The 20,768-nt window shown below is 41.5% G+C and overlaps 1 protein-coding gene across 2 annotated transcripts in view; it reads right to left on the minus strand.

Annotated features, from left to right (window-relative positions):
• Positions 1–697: 697 nt before the first annotated feature.
• The window catches only part of SLCO5A1 (solute carrier organic anion transporter family member 5A1), a 130,359-nt gene continuing 110,288 nt past the window's right edge, over positions 698–20,768 (minus strand). The window contains exons 7-10 of one of the 2 annotated variants that reach the window (XM_033842945.2): positions 17,959–18,118; positions 15,377–15,618; positions 13,242–13,306; positions 698–9,921 (exon numbers count right to left, since the gene is read on the minus strand). In XM_033842945.2, coding sequence (XP_033698836.1) covers positions 9,464–9,921; positions 13,242–13,306; positions 15,377–15,618; positions 17,959–18,118 — 925 coding nt within the window. In that variant the 3' untranslated portion in view covers positions 698–9,463. The other variant, XM_033842946.2, reaches the window with a different exon arrangement.

The following is a 20,768-nucleotide window of genomic DNA, read 5'->3' on the forward strand; positions in this document are numbered from 1 at the left end:
GCTTCCCCCGGATAAGTAGCACCTTCCCAGGTCTAAATGTTTCTCTAACTTTTCATCTACCCTCCTGGGCCATAACCCCATTCTCCACCTTAATCTCATCCATCTTTCATTCCCCTGCCTTTTCAAATTTTACCTTTTCCTTCCATGTAAACTTTCCTGGACATAATATCTTGTGCATTTTACGCTTTCCCCCAGGTAAGAAAACACTGCTGTTGTACCAAGTCTGGGGCCAAGGGAGTGAGAAGAATTGGCTACATTTATACCTTGCTCTTTCCCACATTTCTTTTTTTAATAAATTTTTCAACTTTTAATAAATTTTTCAATTTTTTAAGATAAAATTATTTATTTTATTTATTTATTTTTGGTTGCATTGGGTCTTCGTTGCTGCGCGCGGGCTTTCTCTAGTTGCGGCAAGCGGGGGCTACTCTTCACTGCGGTGCGCGGGCTTCTCATTGCGGTGGCTTCTCTTGTTGCAGAGCACAGGCTCTAGGCGCGCGGGCTTCAGTAGTTATGGCGCACGGGCTCAGTAGTTGCGGCGTGTGGGCTCTAGAGCGCAGACTCAGTAGCTGTGGCACACGGGCTTAGTTGCTCCACGGCACGTGGGATCTTCCCGGACCAGGGCTCGAACCCGAGTCCCCTGCATTGGCAGGCGGATTCTTAACCACTGCACCACCAGGGAAGTCCCTTTAATAAATTTTACTAGAGTATAGTTGATTTGCAGTGTTGTGTTAGTTTCAGTGGTACAGTTTCAGTGGTATACTCCAGTAATAAATTTTACTGGAGTATAGTTGATTTGCAGTGTTGTGTTAGTTTCAGTGGTACAGTGAATCAGTTACGCTTATACATGTATCCACTCTTTTTTAGATTCTTTTCCCATATAGGTTCCTTCCCCCATTTCTGACCAAGAAACTTACCTAATGTGGACAGTAGAACAGTAATTCATGCTGGTCTAGACAACTCACCTTCCTCTAAGTTGTGTGGTGGACTTTGGGGACGTCCCCAGCCTAATACTTTGGGCTGATAGTGCGCCTGTTGCTGTACGAAGTAAGCAGAGAGAATGACTTTCAAAAATTAGACTGCTCCTGCTGGGACTAGGGTGTCCCTGCTCCCTGGTGTTAGGGAAAGCACTGCAGAAGGTTGGGGGACAAGGAAACGACAAATGTTGAGGGTTTTTTGCGCTCAGCGTCGCTTCATTTTTCTGCTGGCAAAAGGAAGTGGTGAGTGAAGGTATCTACCTTCTGTTCTGAGTTTCTAGCCCCCCGCACAGGTGGGCATCCCAGGACTCCAGAATCTGCATCCTCCCCGCCGCAAACCTCTTCCCCCACGTTACCTCGCCTCCTAGCTCAACAGCACAGGTGACCCAGAGCTAGAGTGGACACAACCACTAAAAGGCTTCATCCAAAGAGGAGATGTCATCCACCGTACAACCCTGATATGTATCCGGTCACTAGGAGCTCCTCAATCAAACCCAGGAGCTGAAAGGGCCGAGATTACAGCCTGTGTTTTCCATAATGACCATTAGGTGTCACTCTAGTGCAACTAAAGACCTCTTTGCTGGGCGCCAGGACCTGGGCCCTTGGCAAAGCTGCCATTTACATTGCTTTCTAAAGTAGCAGCACTATCATTTCGACAAGAAAACATCTAGAACTTGATCCGTGGCAAGTTTTCGCGCTTTCTTCAGCGCCTAGGATCTTAGCCATTCCAGCGAGCCAAAGAACAGTTTAGCTTTCCACTGATTTATATTGGTATTATGAGTTGGAATTGCATCAAACTTTGACGTTTAAATTCAAGAGTGAGCACCGAATATTGATCTCCTTGATTTCCAATGACTCCGTGCAATTAAAAATGTTTTCTGGCTCCCCTACACTGAAGCAACAGAGGCCATCTCTGCCTCGCTGACAACTTTAAAAAGAAGAAAGGCACTGGATGTTTTTTAACAGCTCTTAAAATTGCTGAGGTTTTACCAAGGCTGGGGCTAAAGCAGGGAAGATGAGTGGCCACCTTCATAACCTTTCTGCTCTCTTCCTTTCTTAAAGAGAAACCGTTTTCTCATGTGTCCATTTCAAATGGCACAAATTCCAGAAAGGCTCTGCCTCTCCCTTGAAAGTGTGCGATACTGAAGAGATTCAAGAGAATCCTTTGGCTTAAATTGCACACATAACTGAAGAGAAGATGGTAGACTTGGGCAGGGATTACTATCTGCTTTTTACATAAACGGCTCCCTTGTTACATGCACGAAGCCACGGAGGAAAAGAAAGCTTTACCCAGAAGTCAGCACAGAAGCGCACACTCCCTCCAATTAATCCATGTATCTCGGGCCACTGTGACCTTTTGGTTTAGGTGTGCAAGGGAGTGATGGAGGGAGAAATGGAAATCAATCGCCCTGCTTTCCGCCTATAGAGTGCTCGAAGCTGGTTCTAAATATAACCACTTTGCACTTCAGTCCATGAGTCATGCTGTTATTTCCATGGCTCCTTCAGCTCCTTCCGCCTCTCACTCAAAAGTTTTAGATGCCAGTGTACTTAGAAAACTCTGCTGGCCGTCAGACAAGACCTCAAAATCCAGCGCTTTTTCTCCTTGGTTGGGGTCTGACCACAAGTTCTTCCTCCAGTCACAGGCCAGCTCCTGGGCCCCTTGAGCAATGACTAGCTTGCTATTCAGTAGAGACTGGGGAAAGGGAGCCTTTAACTGCTTTGTTGATCAAGTTTTGATATTCACTCCTTTGGAAATCATTCTTTTTTAGGCTTGAGACTTTCCCTTGGGTTACCAATTTTATCCTTAACTTATCACGATCAACAGCGTGGCAAAGAAGAATACCCATCAAATGCCCACCATCTGCTCCCCGACACTCCCAGGATCCCAGCAGTTAGGCAGGAACATGGCACTAGTTCAGACTAATGCGGTTTGACATGTGTCACTTCCGGGCTGAGAAAGAGAAAAGGACTTTTGCTTTTCCCTGGGCTCTTTGCCTCAGCAACCAAAACCAACCCTGAATGGGGCAACTTCCAAGATGGGGAAGTCTCATCAGTCTGGGTCCCTGAGGGACTCTGTGGAACAGACCCACACAGAAATTGTCCCGTAAATGAGAAATAAACTTTTGTGCTATGAGGCCACTGAGATTTGGGGGTTGGCATGTTATTTAAGCATAACTTAGCCTATCCTGACTAACACGAACCATATTCAAGGCATATAGTTCTGTAACCCCAAATTCTGTTTGAATTTACATAGGTAAGTGGTGAAATATTATTATTCTCTTTGCTAACTCAATGGAAAATGTGCTACTGCAGACTTCTGAAACTATAGTCTTATCCCACGTGGGACACTTGGCTTCAAGGCAGTTATCAGTTACATAAGGAGTGCATGACTGCCATTTTCCAGAGTAAGCTGAGGCCCATTTAATCCCAGTAAACCCCTGTGTCTTTATAGTGGGAGAAAACACTCACATCATTACTTCTTCATCTCTTCAAACAACAAAAATCCTAAGAGACAAACTAATTTCAATCCAACACACTTTATTCTTTTTTTTTTTACTTTTTTTCTGAACTCTCAATGATCAAGTATTCAAGATGTTATAAACCAAGGTTTATTAGTACATTGACAATAGATTTCATTAAACACAGGAATTATATATCTTTCTCATTACCCTAAGAGGTCTCCAAATAAATATTCATTTTAAAAATCACAAAATCAAACTCCTTTACGCAACAACTCAAAACAGCCTTTCATCACAAGCACAGCCCTACACACAAAAACACACACGCTGAACACACACTCCACTAGGATCCTAATGCCAGTTTATTTGACACAGTATTACATTTCCTTTAACTAAAGAGTTAGAGGCTGACCTGCCTGTTTCATGTTTCTAAATTAATATTTGGGGTAGAGGTATGTATTTTAAGAAAAATGCCCACTATAATACCTTACCAATTATCCTTAGTTTTCATTTCTACACACAAACTTTAAACTTGTTTTGTTCACCCCTTTGGTTTAAAATGTCCCTGCAATTACTTTAGTTTTCAATAATATCTTCTCCTTCAATTTTACTATGTAACAGTATACCAGCAAAAGACAACACCTTCAAAACCTCAATATTAAAAACACCTTACATGGGCGTAAGGTTTTTTTTTGGAGAAGAAATAGGAAAAGATTATCTGAAATATATTTTCCCCTCTCTCTGAAATTCTTTGTAGCATCTGATTATTCTTGCTTAAATAAATATCAAAAGCGCTGAGTTTTCTGTAGAAAAGTATTCACCCTTACACTCCATTTTTGCAGTGTAAAGTTCATGGATTAACTGTAGTAACGAGAGTAATAAGCGTTTGTTTTCTGAGTACTTCTTCAGATTTCCAAAAGCAAAGCACATGCCGCCCCTTATCAGTGAAATACTGTGAATTCAGTGGTGCATTGTTGCGGTGAGCATGCATCGTCAAATACTTTTACCACCGAGGCATTTATTTTTTAATGTTGCAAAAGCAAATACCCAGGGAGGGTTTTCGTCATATCTGACCCTTCCTAGGGCTGAGTAAAAACGAAGTGCTTAAAATAACCTCTTCAAACATACACAGATCTGACTCCTATGTGGCAAGAAGTCTGGGACAGATCCCAGCAGCATCCTGGAAGGTAAGGAAAGGAGAGAAGACAGAAAAGATAAAGTGCGCGAGGCCACGAACTTCGCCTTACCAGCCATGGCACTCCCTTCCGTTCCGTGAAAGAGGAAATGCCAATATGTGTGTGTAAAGGATATCTACCAGTCTGTATTAACAGAATTAGCAAAACTGCAGTCTAGGCAATTCTGGAATTATGCAGTATTTTGATATCTATCTGCTACTTAGACTACTCAGTATGCACCTATATATCAATAGTTACGTTCCTATTTCTGTGCCACTTAGGATGTTTGAAGTGCACACGACGTCACAGAGTATAACTGGCTACCACTCCAGGCTTGGCCTCTCCTGCTGCTCCCGGGCACAACTAGAGAATCTCTGCAAATGCTTCAGGTCCATTCAAACTATGAAGCTTCTCTTCCCTTTGGTGCACTTGTAGTTGATACAAAACAGGCTCCAAAAAGAAACAGGCTCCAAGTCCACCAAACAATGCAAGCTGGAAATGCAGTCTAAGGGAGAAGTGTCTTGGTGGTTGGTAAAAAGGTAGGACTGCCATTACCTTCTGCAGGTAAGCTGACATTTCTAGGCACAGATTCCTGTTTTTTCCTGCAGCTACTAATGGTACCAGTCAGGAACAATGGGATTGTGGTTTGGTTTATAACATACAACACTTATCTGTTCACTGAACATGCAACACTTTGTATGTGTCCATTTAAAACTTTTATTAAGAAACTTAAAAGCTATAGTCACTTAAAAAAACTAATATAAATGTTAACATTCTGAAAGAGGGGGGGGCGGAAAAAGCATACACTTGAAATCCCCCAAACTCAGATTCAACAAATCTGAACTACCTTTCCTCATTAAGATTCATTTCAGAAACTCTACTGAGACTAAATGTTAACATTAAAATTGGATTTGTTCTATATTAAATAGGAACTCTAAATAAATACTTGAGGTATGTTAGGACGAACAATTGTGAATATAAGACTTCGGTAAATAAATGTAAATTTACCTTGAAAATCAAAACATTAAATTTTGATGTTTCCTACAGATTTTTTTTTGTTTTACACAAGGAAATAATAATTACTCTTCAGAAATAGTAACACATCAAAAAATGAAATGCTTCACCTCACTATCTTATAGTCACATCTTACCTATGTTAACCAAAACTACTGTCCGGCATTATGTAGTGTAAGAAGTGCACAATAGAGAAACATGTGTCTGAACCCTGACTTGGCCACTATGTACAATCCTAAACAAATCACACTAACTCTCTGAGCCTCAGTTTTCATGATCTGTTTTAAAAAAAGAAAAACAATAAAAATAGTTATCTTGCAAAGTTATTAAGAGGATTTAAATGCATGATGTATATTAAGCGCTTGACAAAAACACTCTGCCAATAGTCAACATTCCACAGATGCTAATTTGTTTCCTCTCTGCTGCTCCTTTCTTTCCCCTACCCTAGTTCTGAATGACTTTTGACTGTTTTCAAGAGTTACATCCACCTACAAAGGATATGGATTTCAAGCTACAGAAGATAACCAGAATAATGTGTACTAACCGTCCACTCCACCCCCTGGGGTTTCTAAATTAATAGGCTAGACTCAGGATATTATATTTGCGTATTAAAGTCAAATAATACATTCGTCTATAGAGTTTTTAAAAGAAGAAGGTGACCTTTCCAAAAAAATAAGTAAATAGAAGCCTAAGCTAACGGAGAGTGGCAATTAAACTTTTAACAGGAGTGGTGACTCTAAAGTAACACGACCAATTTATTATCAAGCATATAAGGACCTCATATATATATACAATTAAATGGTGTCATCTATCAAGTAGTCACTTCAGTTGACTATGTAATAGTCCAATGATGCCACCAGAACCCAAAGCATTTTGGGGACAGCTCTTATTTGGTACATATTCCAAAATGTCAGTCCCCCAAGATTTTTACCACTTATTCTACATTCACCAACAACACAGTAATGATATACCTGCTATTCATAAGTACCAGATACTTGAGGAAGTACAATATTAACATTGTGGTGTACAGTTCAGGCCAATTTCTTTGAATCATGGCCTAATCAACCCAAAGGATTTCATAGATTGGCAGGTGGTAATTGGGTAAAATGGTGCCTGATAGGGAAATGGTGCTCGGTCAGCGATGGCTGAACTGGATGACTGTTCATGGTAGAGAAGGGGGAGGGGGGGTCTCTAATTATACCTGATGAGTCCATCGTTTCAGGTTGTAGATTTCTAAGAGGAGCTCCTTTTCAAAATGTGCTACTAAGAAGAGAGAAATTCTAAGAGTGTTGAAACACACAATCTTAGTTACAAAAAAAAAAAAAAAAGGGCCAATCCCACTAAAATTCTCTCAATGCAGTTTCTTAACCATCAGAGGAAAATTAAGAAAACACCTATTCCCAATCTACATATCTTTAGCTCCAACACAAAAGGAAACTTCCTCTTCTAAAGGATTAAAGATCTCCCACAAAGGGTAACGGGGATCACTAAGCCCCCAGAGTAGACAAGAAGACATCAGCAAAATTCTCTGAAGACCTTCAAACTACACCAAGTTGACCAGTTTGACAGACACAGTGTAATTACAGGCAACGATGCTCCTCGTGACTTAGCCGAACAAGTCTGCCCCGAGGGAAGTCCTTGTCACCTGGGACCACTGACTCCACCCCTTGTGGACATTATTTAGTCTAACAATGAGAACCCTCTCCATAAACTGCATGCAACCAAGAGAACCATTTGACCCATGACATTCCTAGGTAGAGAAGGAGACAACCTTGAACCCAGGAATATTCACACAACTCCACCTATGCAGCCATGGATGGAGGGCAAAAAGCCAGAATCATGGGTCAGTCTCATCCCTTCTGTGGAAGACTGTAAATCTGCCAAGGAAACCATTTCCCAAATTAGTCTTACAGAAGCACAGGCTCATTGGCAGACACCGTCCACAATCGTATTGATATTTGTACGTGATAGTCCCTCCTAAGTCTGAGTTGTCATGATTCTTTTTCTGAGCAGCCAGATTCCATGAGTTAACTTGCTATCAGTCCACAGTGCCGTCAGGAGGCATCTACCTGAAGGACCATATAGAAAACATTCTGTGTGGCATCTAAATCAAAGTGATGTGCTGGGAGATACTGAAAAGGATGATGGATGTTGAACACCAAGGGCATTTGGGAACAGAAAAATCCTCTCTCAGAGTCACTTCAAGAAGGTTACAGTAGAAAGGAATTAAATGGAGGTATAAAATGATTCAGATAAGGTAGGATTCAGTACGACAGACCAGTTTATTTTACATAATTTTTAACCATTACTTGGGATCATAACCTAAATCCAGCTCACAGATCTCCCTCCTCCTGTGTTCAAGGTGATCTTCCTGATTAAACGACATCATTTCAGAGTGACTGCAGCAATTTTCTGCACATAAAAAAGAAAGCTACACATGGGCTAGTGCTTCCAGGTATATAACTAAAATGGTCAGGTGAGACTCAATCTTACTTCTGTGGGATTTCTTTTTCCAACTATTTTGAGTGTCAAGGTTACAATCCTCAACAACCCTTATGTGGGCCCTTAAAAGCTAAAAGAGGGCTTCCCTGGTGGCGCAGTGGTTGAGAATCCGCCTGCCAATGCAGGGGACACAGGAGCCCTGGTCTGGGAAGATCCCACATGCCGCGGAGCAACTAAGCCCGTGCGCCACAACTACTGAGCCTGCGCTCTAGAGCCCGCGAGCCACAACTACTGAGCCTGTGAGCCACAACTACTGAAGCCCGTGCGCCTAGAGCCCATGCTCCTCAACAAGAGAAGCCACCGCAGTGAGAAGCCCGCACACCGCAACCAAGAGTAGCCCCCGCTCATTGCCAACTAGAGAGAGCCCGCGTGCAGCAACGAAGACCCAATGCAGCCGAAAATATAAATAAATTTATACTAAAAAAAAAAAAAAAAACCAAAAAACTAAAAGAATTTCTGCAGCAATTTTCTTTGGATGAGAAAGCCATCAGTTTCTTTCCTTATTATGCATCTCAAATGACAGTTTCTAGCCATATTGTTTAGCACACGAGTGTTAAAACCCCTTATGAAAGAATCCTGAAGTTGATATTCAAGCTCTCCGGTTCATGATTCAGCAGCTTCTTTAACTCCTTTACGGTGGGGCAGATAGACTAAAAGAGAAGGTGTCTTATGAAACGAAGTAGCTGTTCCCTTTTTCACGCTACGCTTAAGGTTCCTTTGAAGCATCTGAAAAGTTCTACCTGATTTTTAGCTCTGCTATGGCTTACAATGCTATTAGCAGTACTTTAGGGAAAGTTTCGCTTCCTAATTTCAGAACCGTATCTCCTTTAGTCTCTGACACCGAAAGTAACAGGCTGCACTTACAGTTTCCCAATCAAATTGCATAGTTGAGGCAAATTCATTTGTGCTTTGTAGCAGGACTCACAGTAGGTGTTCACATCTAAACCCTTTGCGTTGTCAACGCAAAATCATGGTCAAGCTCACCCTTGTTCAGAGCGCACGCTAATGATAGGCACCGCCATCACACTTCCCATGATTCTGTTAGTCGTGCACCCAGCCTTATACCATATTGGAGCATTAGCGTCAAAATTAACTCAGAAATGGTAACAAATCTATCTAAACTCCTTCTTCTTGGAGAGAAGGGGGGGAAAGGCTCAGTCTTGTTGAGGTATCCAGCCCTCAATCAACAGTGGCTGTGTATACTGAGTTTTGTTGGTTTGAGGATTGTGTCTTTAGAGGTTAAAAAAAGAAAGAAAGAAAAGAAGGCACGGGTGTTTCTTGAGTCACCATATTCAACTCAACCAACAAAAGTCTTCCATTTTCAAGCTTCAGAAGGGAGGCTACATGGCAGCAGGGCTTTCTTCCAGCCCCTGGTCTGGGGAGGAACTTATTGCTTCTAGGAAGGGCCCCGGATAGGTCTGTGCTGTGTACTGGATCCCTTTTTGCAGACCAGTCTCTTCGTGGAATTCTCCCTGGGTGCTGAAAGCTGGGCAGGATCTAGTCCGGACAGACTTATCGGCACTGTCGGTGTGGCCCACCGTCTCACTCACAGTGCTCAGTGGGAATTCCCTCCACCTCTGCCTCTGTAGCTCTTCCTCCTTGTATTTAATGGAGTACCAGGCCAAAAAAATAAAAATGAAGCCAACAAGTTTGAGGCCAGCTGCCAAACCAAAATAGACAAAACGAAATGATGTGACATTGTACTCCCAGCAAGAGCCCTGCACGCCACACTCCTGTTGCCACAGCATGCAGGTGGTGTCAATAACTGCTCCAAAGTAAATTGGAGTAGGAATGTATGCTAGAGTTGTCAGAGAAAAAGAAAAAGGAAAAGAGTTAGCACATCTTATAAGAGGAAACAGATCTGTAAATTAACAGGATGCTTGTTCGCTCTAAAAACCAGTGGAAGGGAGTGGTTTTCTCGTGTTACTTGATTTTTTGTAAATATGTACCACATCTTGTCATAATATTCTTATCGTAGAAACGCTCACTAAATTGTAAATACTTTAAATCTTCTAGTTTGCAACTCAGTCAGAATGTGTTTTGGTTTTTAGGCATTTTATGATATTTATTTTAAAATGTATTATTATTTATTATAGTTGACATATTATGATATAAAATGTCTAAAAAGCATTAACACATCTTTAGACATAAAAATTTCTATTGATAAAAATGCAATGAGGGAGGGGAGCTCCCTGGCGTTCCAGTGGTTAGGACTCGGTGCTTTCACTGCCGTAGCCCCAGGGTTCAATCCCTGGTGTGGGACCTAAGATCCCACAGCCTCTCTGCCCAGCCGAGAAAAAAAAGAAATGCAATTAGGGAATCCTTTTCAACTTAAAAAATCCGATTTTGTTATGAAGTACACAACTGGCCATATTAGAACCCTTTATGATCCACAAACATTCAGTACGCTTAGATCTTGTGGGTTGGGTTCTAGCCTTGGATGCAGGAAGAGTATCAGGCAAGCACTGTGCCCTGTAAGTCGGAAACCACATCAGATGGCTCCTGGAGTATGGAAATAAATAAGGCATAATATTCATCTTCACAGCTTATGCAGCACCTGTGAGGAGTAGCAGCTTCATTGTTTGGGCTACGATGTAGACATTTCTTTACTCCCATAAGGAAAAATGTCTACCCAAGTAGACCTCCTTCATTACATGCTACCCCCTTTGCTGAAATGTGTCCCCATTCCCAACTTGTTCACCTTGCAAATATCTACTCCCCCTTTAAATTCCTGACTCATTCAGATGCTACCATATTACCATTGCATTTTGTGTACACCTCCATTTTGTCCACTATCACCCAGTATTTAAACTATTTGTAAGTCTGTCGCCCATAAGCTCCTCGATGGCGGGGACCATGCCTTTTATTCTTCGCATCCCAAGGACCTATCAGGACATCCCATGGATCCTCAATAAGGGTTTATAAAAGGAAGTGATGAATGGAAGGAAAGGAAGAAGAAAAGAGAGAAGGGAGGAAGGGATGGAGGAGGGGAAGAAGGGAGAGAGGACAGGTGGGTTAATAGCCCAGGAGGCTGCGAGTGGTACATTTTTATCTTTTGTCTGCACCACACGGCATGTGGGATCTTAATTCCCTGACCAGGGATCGAACCCGACCCCTCTGCATTGGCAGCACGGAGTCTTAACCACTGGACCGCCAGGGAAGTCCCCCAAGTGATACCTTTTTAAATACGCCGTATTCATTTGAAAGGAGATATGGTCACTACAACTGAAATGTAACATTATTGGGCTGGGCAAATAGATGAAGTGGATTAAGAGGTACAAAACTTAAATCATAAATAAGTCACAGGGACGTAATACACAGCATAAGGACTACGGTCAATAATATTGTAATAATGTTGTATGGGGATAGATGGTTACTGGACTTACATCGTGATCATGTCGTAACGTTTGCAAATGTCAAATTGTTATGTAGTACACTGGAAACTAACATAATATTGCACATCAACTATGTTTCACTTTTCAAAAATTTAACATCATTGAAATACCTGAAACTCTCTGTTTGCTTTGGCACTTGGGGAAATGGAAAGTGGCTGGTTGGCCTAACTATATTTTTTCATAATCAGTGGAACTTAAGGTAAGGTTGAATTAAATAATAAATGCCTGATATGTTTGTTCTCCCTCCACTAATTCCTTACGCTGTGGTGTGCATCTCTTGACTTATTCCACATCCCTATGAAATCACCCAAGCCCCTGGCATCAGAGACAGGCCAAGCAAAAAGGAGGAACTACTTTTTTCTTTTCTTATTCAACTACCCCTTTGCTAAACACATTTCCTTCTTTGAAAATAACTTTTTTGTTTTCAGTGAGAAGTATAAGGCAAACTTCTTAACTAAATCAAAGAATGTCAGTCGTTCCTTGAACCAGCGTTCTTTGGAAAACGGTGCTTTCATGTTACCAAAAAATTAAGCCGGCCAGGGAGTTCTCTGGCGGTCCAGTGGTTAGGACTTGGTGCTTTCAATGCCATGGCGGGGGTTCAATCCCTGGTCGGGGAACTAAGATACCAGAAGCCGTGTGGCACGGCGCCCCCTCCGCAAAATAAGTAAAATTAAAATCTGATATTTAAAAACAAAAAATAAGTCACCTAATTCAAAGCAACCAGAAGCCTTTGATGCCCACTGACAAGTCCTCACTCTAAGTCTGGGCCGTCGAGCACAACATGAGACAAAATGAGAATTTCAGAGCACATTCATGTTGTCAAGGGCCAGATGATTTTTAAGGGTTTAAAATGTTTCATCCTTCAAGATTGAAATGAGCAGCTTGAATCAAAGAAGTAATTTTTTGTGCTGTGGACAATGATACTGATTACTGGGGAAAATAACAGCTGAAGAAGATGACAGACTGCCACTTAAGATAGAAAAAATATGCCTGACGATGAGGAAGTCATATAAAAATACATTGAAATCCATCAAGGGAATGGGCCACTTCACACGCTGTTTCCCAGTCACTGTCCCAAGACATCACAAGTGATACAGTGTTTGTAAAAATCAGAAGGCTATTCTTCATGTCCAAATAAACTCTGGGACCTACCCCATTGACATAGCGCTAACGAGCTTCTTTTGTTAATAAGCAAAACCTAGTCCTTATGTATCAGTTTGGAAAACTTTCTTTTTTTTTTGTAGAATTTTTAATCTCTTTTCCTCAGGAAACTTGATTGGTATACTCTTTACCCAGCCCAATAAAATGACTGGAAAGAAGTAAGGAATTGAAGTTTTCACACACACAAAAAAATGAACACCAATTCCCATCACTTTCATGTAACAAAGGCACAAAAGGGACCAAAAAAACAGGATCATAAGCCCGTAACAATTTCTTGGTTCAAGATTTCTTACTCTACAAAACTCTGGGGAATTTAGCCCAAGTTTACGTTCACAGTGAAAGAGAAACGGATCTAAAGTCAGTTTTGTTTTCTTTCATCAGTGACAGAATTGGTCAGCTTTTAGTCCAAGTCAGGAAATGAGGAAGTTGTGCCTCGCCACTAACCTGTGAAATCCTAGCTACTATGAATGGTAACAAATGACTTGCCATTTTTAAAGGACAGTGGAAATTTGCCATCTACAAAGAGGAACAGAGAGGCACTCTTGGAAATACAGGAACATACCAAGTGTTCGCAATAAAACAAACTGCATTCCCAGGGCAAAAGGTCTCTCTTCATCTTCTACGGACCTACGAAGAAGGTAAAGAAAGAAATGTTTTAGAATAATGGTCTGAGGAAAATGAATGTCAAATCAAGCTTGCTTAGCGGCAGAGCCAGGGACCAAACATGCTGGGCCAAAATACTGAATTCGCTAGAATTTACTAAAAATAGCAGAACAAGACCGATTATGGCTAAATCACCGAATAACGGTCTCCCCAGTGAGACTGCAGAGAAACTCCGATTAACTCTATTTTTTGTGTAAATAACGGTGGAAGGACAAAGGTTCAGAGCTGAAGGTATAGAAGGTGAAGGTACAGAAGTGGCTCTAACTGAGTTTGCTGAAGGTACAGAAGTGGCTCTGAGTTTGCGAAATCAATTCTGTTAAAAAAATTATATACATATATATATATATATATATAGTATTTTATCCTAACTATTGCATTCTTTTTCTCTGTTTGCCTGCACTTCCCAGAATGGTAGGTGTGTACACTGAACATGACTCCTGTAATTTCTCAAGTATAGAGAAAACAGGTTTTTTTAAAAAATGGTCCCAAAATGTGTAGGAAACAAGTCAAAAGTTAGAAAAAGAATGAACCCTCCCCAGTGACCTCACAGTCTCTTCTTTTCCTAAAACTTATGCTCCAAGTAATTCCCACATGGCAGGAAGATTGGAGTCTATTGATTTTGTAATTAGTAAAGATTAAAGGGCTCCTTTGCTCAAGTTTTGGGTTAGAGGCCAACTGGTGACCTGCCATGTTTGAACATTATGAAATGGGCAGCCCTTATCTGGGTTATTTAACATCTCTTGTAGAATTAAAGTTCAAAGTGTTACATTATTAATGATTCACATTTTTTCATGGCGAAGTACTTTATCCTTTCTATCCCATACACATAGTGTTCTCAGCATATAATGTAAAATTCCCAAGGACCAGCATGTCTGTCCTCTTTTCCGCTAATTTCTTTATTTTCTCACAGCAATTTCCCCAGTGTGGAACACATGTTTGTTACTCCGTAAGTATCTGCTGATGGAGGAACTGAGTGAGTCAACCATTGGGACCAATGGGACTTTTGTGTGCTGTTATCTATCAAGGAATGCATCGGCTGAACATCGTCTAACTCAGCGTCCCACAGAAGGGAAGTCAGAACATGCAGAAAAAGCATGGGAGCAGCCCAACTGCCCTGCTAAGAACGACGTCTCAGCAGATGCATCCCACCAGGTGCCCAGCATTGTGGGGTACTGAGGAACCAGGGAGGACATAAAAGGGAGAATAGAGACTGACACCCCTCACTCCCTCATCACCCTGCATCCCAGCCCCCGTAAGGCTGCTGTGGGCGTGCTTTTGTTTCTTCACCACGCTGCCCCCTTCCTTCCTTGGTCCACTGCAGTCTTTACTGCGAATACCAAAACTCTGATCCGAATGTGCTGGTGTCAGCATTTTAAATAGGGCTTCCATTCAGGTAACTTTCACATTCTCTCTTAGAAGCCAAACAACACGAACAGGATATGTAACACAGCAAAGAAAGCACAGCATGAACAACTTAATAAATACGTTTCCGGGTCTGCCCTTTCCTTGATTCGATGTCAAAATTTTATGACAGTGGAATTTATTAAAGCAGCATTTGGAACTGCAAGACCAGCAGCAATGGCACGGATCCTGGAGTATTAAACATCTACAAGGTTGGAGATAATATTCTTTGCTATGTGCACAATTTAGCAACTTCCCCAAATGACTTGCCGCCTCCTCTAGGGCCAGGTTTCTTGTAGCTACAACGGTCACGGCTTTCAGTTCCTGAACTTGAACCTTTTAGGGTAGAGACTTCAGGGACCAAAGGCACCCAAAATAAGTTTCCCTGACCTAGAGGGAGAGAACGCATCTGAATAAAGAAAGTTCGGAAGTATGAAATGTTACCCTCTTCCTTTCCTTTCCTGACATGGGAAAACTCCCTTCTCTTAAGTTCACCAGGGAAATGTCTGCACTTTCCTGCACAATCTCACGTTGCTTTCCTCTCTGTGTTACCACATCAGCCCCCAGTCTGGACCAGGAATCCTGGCAGCTCTGAGTGTATAACCCACCCTAGACGTTGAATGCTGTCCTCACCTGAGAGTTACTATGATGGCTGATGGCTGGGCACATGCTGTGATGAAGGTCACTATGAACAGAAAAACTAAGAACGGGATGAGGGTGTTACAGCTCCGTTTACACTTCCCCGACACAGCATAGCCGTTCTCATTGAGATACGTTTTGACAATAACCACGCGGACCTGGCTGCGCTGCCCCACTGTGGGAGGCGTGATCACTTGGCGGCTTTGGACACAGGTGCACTCTGTGTAATTCCGTATCTAAGCGATAACAAAGATCAGTTGGACGCTAAGCGAAATTCAGCATAGGAATAGTCAAAGTTAAAATGCTCTAAAATCACTCTAGTATTTAAAAAGATGCAGAATATTTCATTGAAAGTATCTTCTGGGAGTTCCCTGGTGGCCTCGTGGTTAGGATTCCAGGCTTTCACTGCCATGGCCCGGGTTCAATCCCTGGTTGGGGAGCTGAGATCCCACAAGCCTCACAGAGTGGCCAAAAAGAAAAAGAAAGAAAAGGAAATATCTTCCTCGTTTTAACAGTCAGGATCCAAAGAGTGCATCTAACAACATCAAAATCTGCTGGTCAAGATGGTTTAAACCTAAACTTTGGTAAGAAGCTTTCAGCATTCAATTCTATACCATTCACATTCCATATGCTCATTCGGGGTCACAGTCATATGCTGTTTCCATGGCTGTTTAATTCTTGGGCTCTCCAATTAAAGAAGTCCTTCAAAAACAGGGACTAAGCCTTACTTTTATCTGTGCTCACCAGAGTGCCTAGCATAACCCTGAACACAGTGTAGGACCTAAAGTAAACATCTGTTAAATAAACACAGAGAATTCATAACGCAACCGTGATGACTTCAGCGTCTGTAATAGTGAACATATCATTGGCTGTTTCATTTGAAACCAGCTAATGCAAGGGACTAAAAACGTGTTTCAAACAAAACAGCCAATTAACCTTTCCTGCCTATTATGCTTTCACTGCTTTCACTGAATGGACATCAGATGAATTCACTGTCATTGTGACCTGTTGACCCCCTAGAGAAGCAGGAGGAACAAATGGGCCACTGTTTGACTGCCTGTGCTCCAAGGACTGTGGGCCTCTTTGTAAGAATGATGGCTGACCCGGGGATACGATCCCCAAGGAGCCCATGTTTTCCCCACTCCCCTGAAGAGAGTTTTGCAGCCTCAGGTTATTGTTTATCTTGGCAAATGACCAGATGTCTGGACCACAGTAAGGTCCAGAAAGCCTGATGTTATCTCCTTCCACCCCCTTCTTTTTGCACTCCCAGGAAAGATAGTCCAGAAATGGAACTAGATTCCATAAAATAGGACATGTGGTCATCTGTGTGCATGACCTCCTTAGGCATACTTACGTCCACATTTATTGCCAAGGGTAAGGTTGGTCAAAGTTGCTATCGAGTTTTAATTATGCAATGCTCTTGGTTTTCTTTATGAATTGAGTTTTTCGTGTGTTGTTTGGTTAACCCTACAATGTGTAGCAAGACATCTTTGCATATTTCTGATTTATCCTTTCCAATAACTAGACTAGAAGACAAGTTGTACACATGGCTGCTTAAATAGGAATAATCCATGCCTCTGTTGTTAGAAAAGTATGTATCAATTTTTCAAATTGTGATAAGACAGAGACGCTTATGTGCTACTTATATGCTTGTGTTGTCGATTTTCAGCATGATATCAAGTGAGTGTAATAAAGTTATTTTTAAAGTTAAAACAAAATAAGCACACTGTACCAGAGGACACACTCACTCCCAGGGAAGAACTTAGCCACTGAGAATAGATCTCATTGTCCCTTTCAATTCAGTCACACCCTGGAGCTCACCAATTACATAACGGGGGGCCAGCAAAAGGAATCTCAATTTATCACTAGAGTTTAAAACTCAGAAATCAAATATGACATCCCCAAAACAGGCAGTCAACAGTATAATCCCATATCGCCTGCACAGAACAAGCAAATGCACTTTAACCTTTTAATGAAAGCAGCCTCCTACAATCTGTTCTTACGTAAAGCATGAAACAAGGCTCAATAAAGAACTGAGTAGAATATGAAAACCTTCTCCCACAGTATTACAGACTATTTATAATTCACGGGGAAGGGAATTCTCAAAATAGCCTATTCTTGAACTGACAGAAATATCTTTACTCTGAAAGTTTTAAAAAAAAGTCTGAACTGATAGTCTATGAAAAATGACCATTGCCCGTCTACAGGCTCTGATCAGGGGAGTGCTCTCCTATTCTCTTCTATCAGCACCAAATGTGGTCGTCTTGACCTTCAAGTCCATCACAAGGGCCCTGTCAGGGTAACAAAGGAGAAAGCTAGCACTCAACCTTATAAAATTTCACTGGGTTGGCACAGAATGTAAGCAGGGCAGTGCTGATGTGGAATCAGATCACTATACACAAATGCTCCGATCATCCCTGGAAAAAAAAATGATATAGTATTGCATAATTTTCTTTCCTCTGGGTGTTTGACAGAAGGTATTTTGTAGATTATTTGAAGTTTCTTGAAAAGGGAGACTGAAGCCTTGTGTTTGCATATGAAATCTAACAGTACAGGAACTTGTGAAATGTACTCACCCCAGTGCTCATGTTACCACTATTAACACAGCCAGCCAGACAAGGGTTAAAGTATGTAATTCCATCCGATCCACAGACTGGCTCATACTCGTGTATTTTACAACCACAATTCACATTGCAGCTTCCTGTCAGATTCCTATGAGGCATGGTCAGAGAAGGTCTAAGAGAAAAAAATAGATCGTGAGCAAAATTTGCTAAAATAAAACTCATAGGACAGTTCTTCATGTTCAGTCTTGTGTCCATTTTAGAGAAGATAGTCCCATGAAATCAAAGCCATGGTACCTTGACGTAGCACCCTAGATAATTATTTTTATGACTTTAAAACAAAACATGAAGAAAAATGTTTCAATTTTCTGGTCCTACAGATTCAGTACAATGTTCGTATCAAATTATTTATCATACCTCGATTCTATCCTCCATCTTGGTGATACGGATCTGAGCTCAGAAGTTCTAACCTTCATATAACTAAACTACTCACTTACTATAGACACTTGGCTCTATGTCTTAACAAATTGGACCCTCGATTTCTTTAACTGTAAAATGGAAGAAATACTCTTCTGTGCCAAACTAATAATATCATGATGAGGACATTAACGTGGAATCCATCAATCAGAGTTATCAACATAAGGTCCTTTGACCAAAACCTTTAATTATTCTGGAATCAATTATCAAAGAAAGACATGGGACTCTAGAAAATCAAAAGGAGGTGATTTTTCAAAGACCGTCAGGAATCACATCACTGGTTTGATTCAGATGACCAGAGAAGAACCATTAAACTCTCCTTCCCTCAAGAATGCCCAGATGTGGGTTTACAGGCAGACGTGATGGGTTCCGTTTTTTCATGAGATCATGGTGTCTGATTCAAAGAAGTGATACAATATTTTAAACTCTAATAAAATCAGTTCAGGCAAGAAATATAAAAGGGGGAAAAGGGACTTCCCTGGCAGTCCAGTGGTTAGGACTCTGCACTTCTAATGCAGGGGGTGCGGGTTTGATCCCTGGTTGGGGAACTAAGATCCCACATGCCTCGTGGCCAAAAGACCAAAACATAAAACAGAAGCAGTATTGTACCAAATTCAATAGAGACTTTAAAAATGGTCCACATCCAAAAAATCTAAAAAAGGGGGGGAGGGCAGGCAAGTAAGGATATAGGGCCTGAGAGAGAGATGTAAGGAAATGGCTATGGAAAGACAGAGGCAGGCAGGTACCCGGAGGGAATCATGGAAGGATGAAAGGGGCTCTGAATGCGCACATCCAATGACCTCCTTCCTTTGCTTTCATGACCATCATTTTTAGGTGTCACTGATGACGTACCCTTCCTAAAGCCTCATGAACTGGCAATAGCAGATCCTTCATTCACCTGTCCAACTACCATCCTCCCTCCATTCAGCAGATATTTTGGAATGTCTGTTATGTTCCAGGACTTACCTTTAATGACTATGTTGAGTAACCGCTCACCCAGTAGCCTAGTCCATCCCAACCATATGTATTAAATCCATAAACATAAAGTGTTGTTTGTTCAAAGGCTTTTCTCCTGTGTCCTCTGTCACACGTTGATAACTGAGTCATCGAATTTTAATGGAAGGAACAAGTTCACAGCAATATTTAAACCTTACCAAGAAAGACTTCCAAAGAGGCAAAAGGAAAATCAACTCTATTCTTCATTCATATCCCTCCACAGAAGAAACTGTCACAAGACTCTCATAATTATTATATTCACCAACTCTTAGAATCATACCATTTGATAGTTAGAGAAAGCCTGCGCACAGCAACGAAGACCCAATGCAGCCAAATAAATAAATAAATTGAATATACCTTTAAAATGTGATTCGGGACCGGTAGTTCTCACAGGGGCAGCAATTTCTGCAATGTCAGGAGACATTTTTGTTTGTCACAACTAAAGGGATGCTACTGGCATCTAGTGGGTAGAGGCCAGGGCTGCTTCTAAAAGTCCAACAGTACACGGAACAGCCCCTCCCCAGGATAAGGAATTAACTGACCCAAATCTCGATATACTGAGTCTGAGAAACCCTGTTCTAGACCTATTTCCACATTCCAAGGATGATGAAATGGACGTCTAAGGAAGCCAAATGATTCATTAGGAGGCTGACTGGTGCTATTTTTACAAAACATTTATTTATTAATTAATTAATTTTTTTTTGGCTGCGTTGGGTCTTAGTTGCAGCCTGTGGGCTCTTTAGTTGTGGCGCGGGGGCTTAGTGGCCCCGCGGCAAGCGGGATCTTTGTTCCCCAACCAAGGATCGAACCCGCAAACCCTGCATTGGAAGGCAGATTCTCAACCACTGGACCACCAGGGAAGTCCCGATTAGTGCTATTTTAATTGATATCACATGAAGAGTATTCTGTGTGAATTACTATTATCTTCAATAGTTCTGCAAAAACCAAACTGCAAGCCATGACCAAATAAAAGGGACTTATATGCCTGCGTGCTTAGTCACTAAAACTGACATGCTTCAAATCCATACAATAGGGTTTTTACTATGCATATTTAATAGTTACACGGAATTTCCTATTAACAGCATGCTTCATATTCATTTATGACGGCCACATACTTCAAATACCTCTCCTTTATGGGTATGTCCACTCAAGAGAAAGGAATCTAAAGAGAATGTCAACAGATGCTCAGAACACACATCAATGACAGGAAGGCAAAAGTTTTCCTGAGTTCTGGAAACAAAGGTACAGTCCCAGGTCACCCTTGGGTATGCTCGCTTTTCTCATGAGATCATGGTGTCTGATACAAAGAAATGATACCATATGGAAAGCTCTAAGAAAATCAAAACAAGCAA

This window comes from Tursiops truncatus, chromosome 17 (assembly GCF_011762595.2).
Source record: "Tursiops truncatus isolate mTurTru1 chromosome 17, mTurTru1.mat.Y, whole genome shotgun sequence".
NCBI classification, from domain to species: Eukaryota; Metazoa; Chordata; class Mammalia; order Artiodactyla; family Delphinidae; genus Tursiops; species Tursiops truncatus.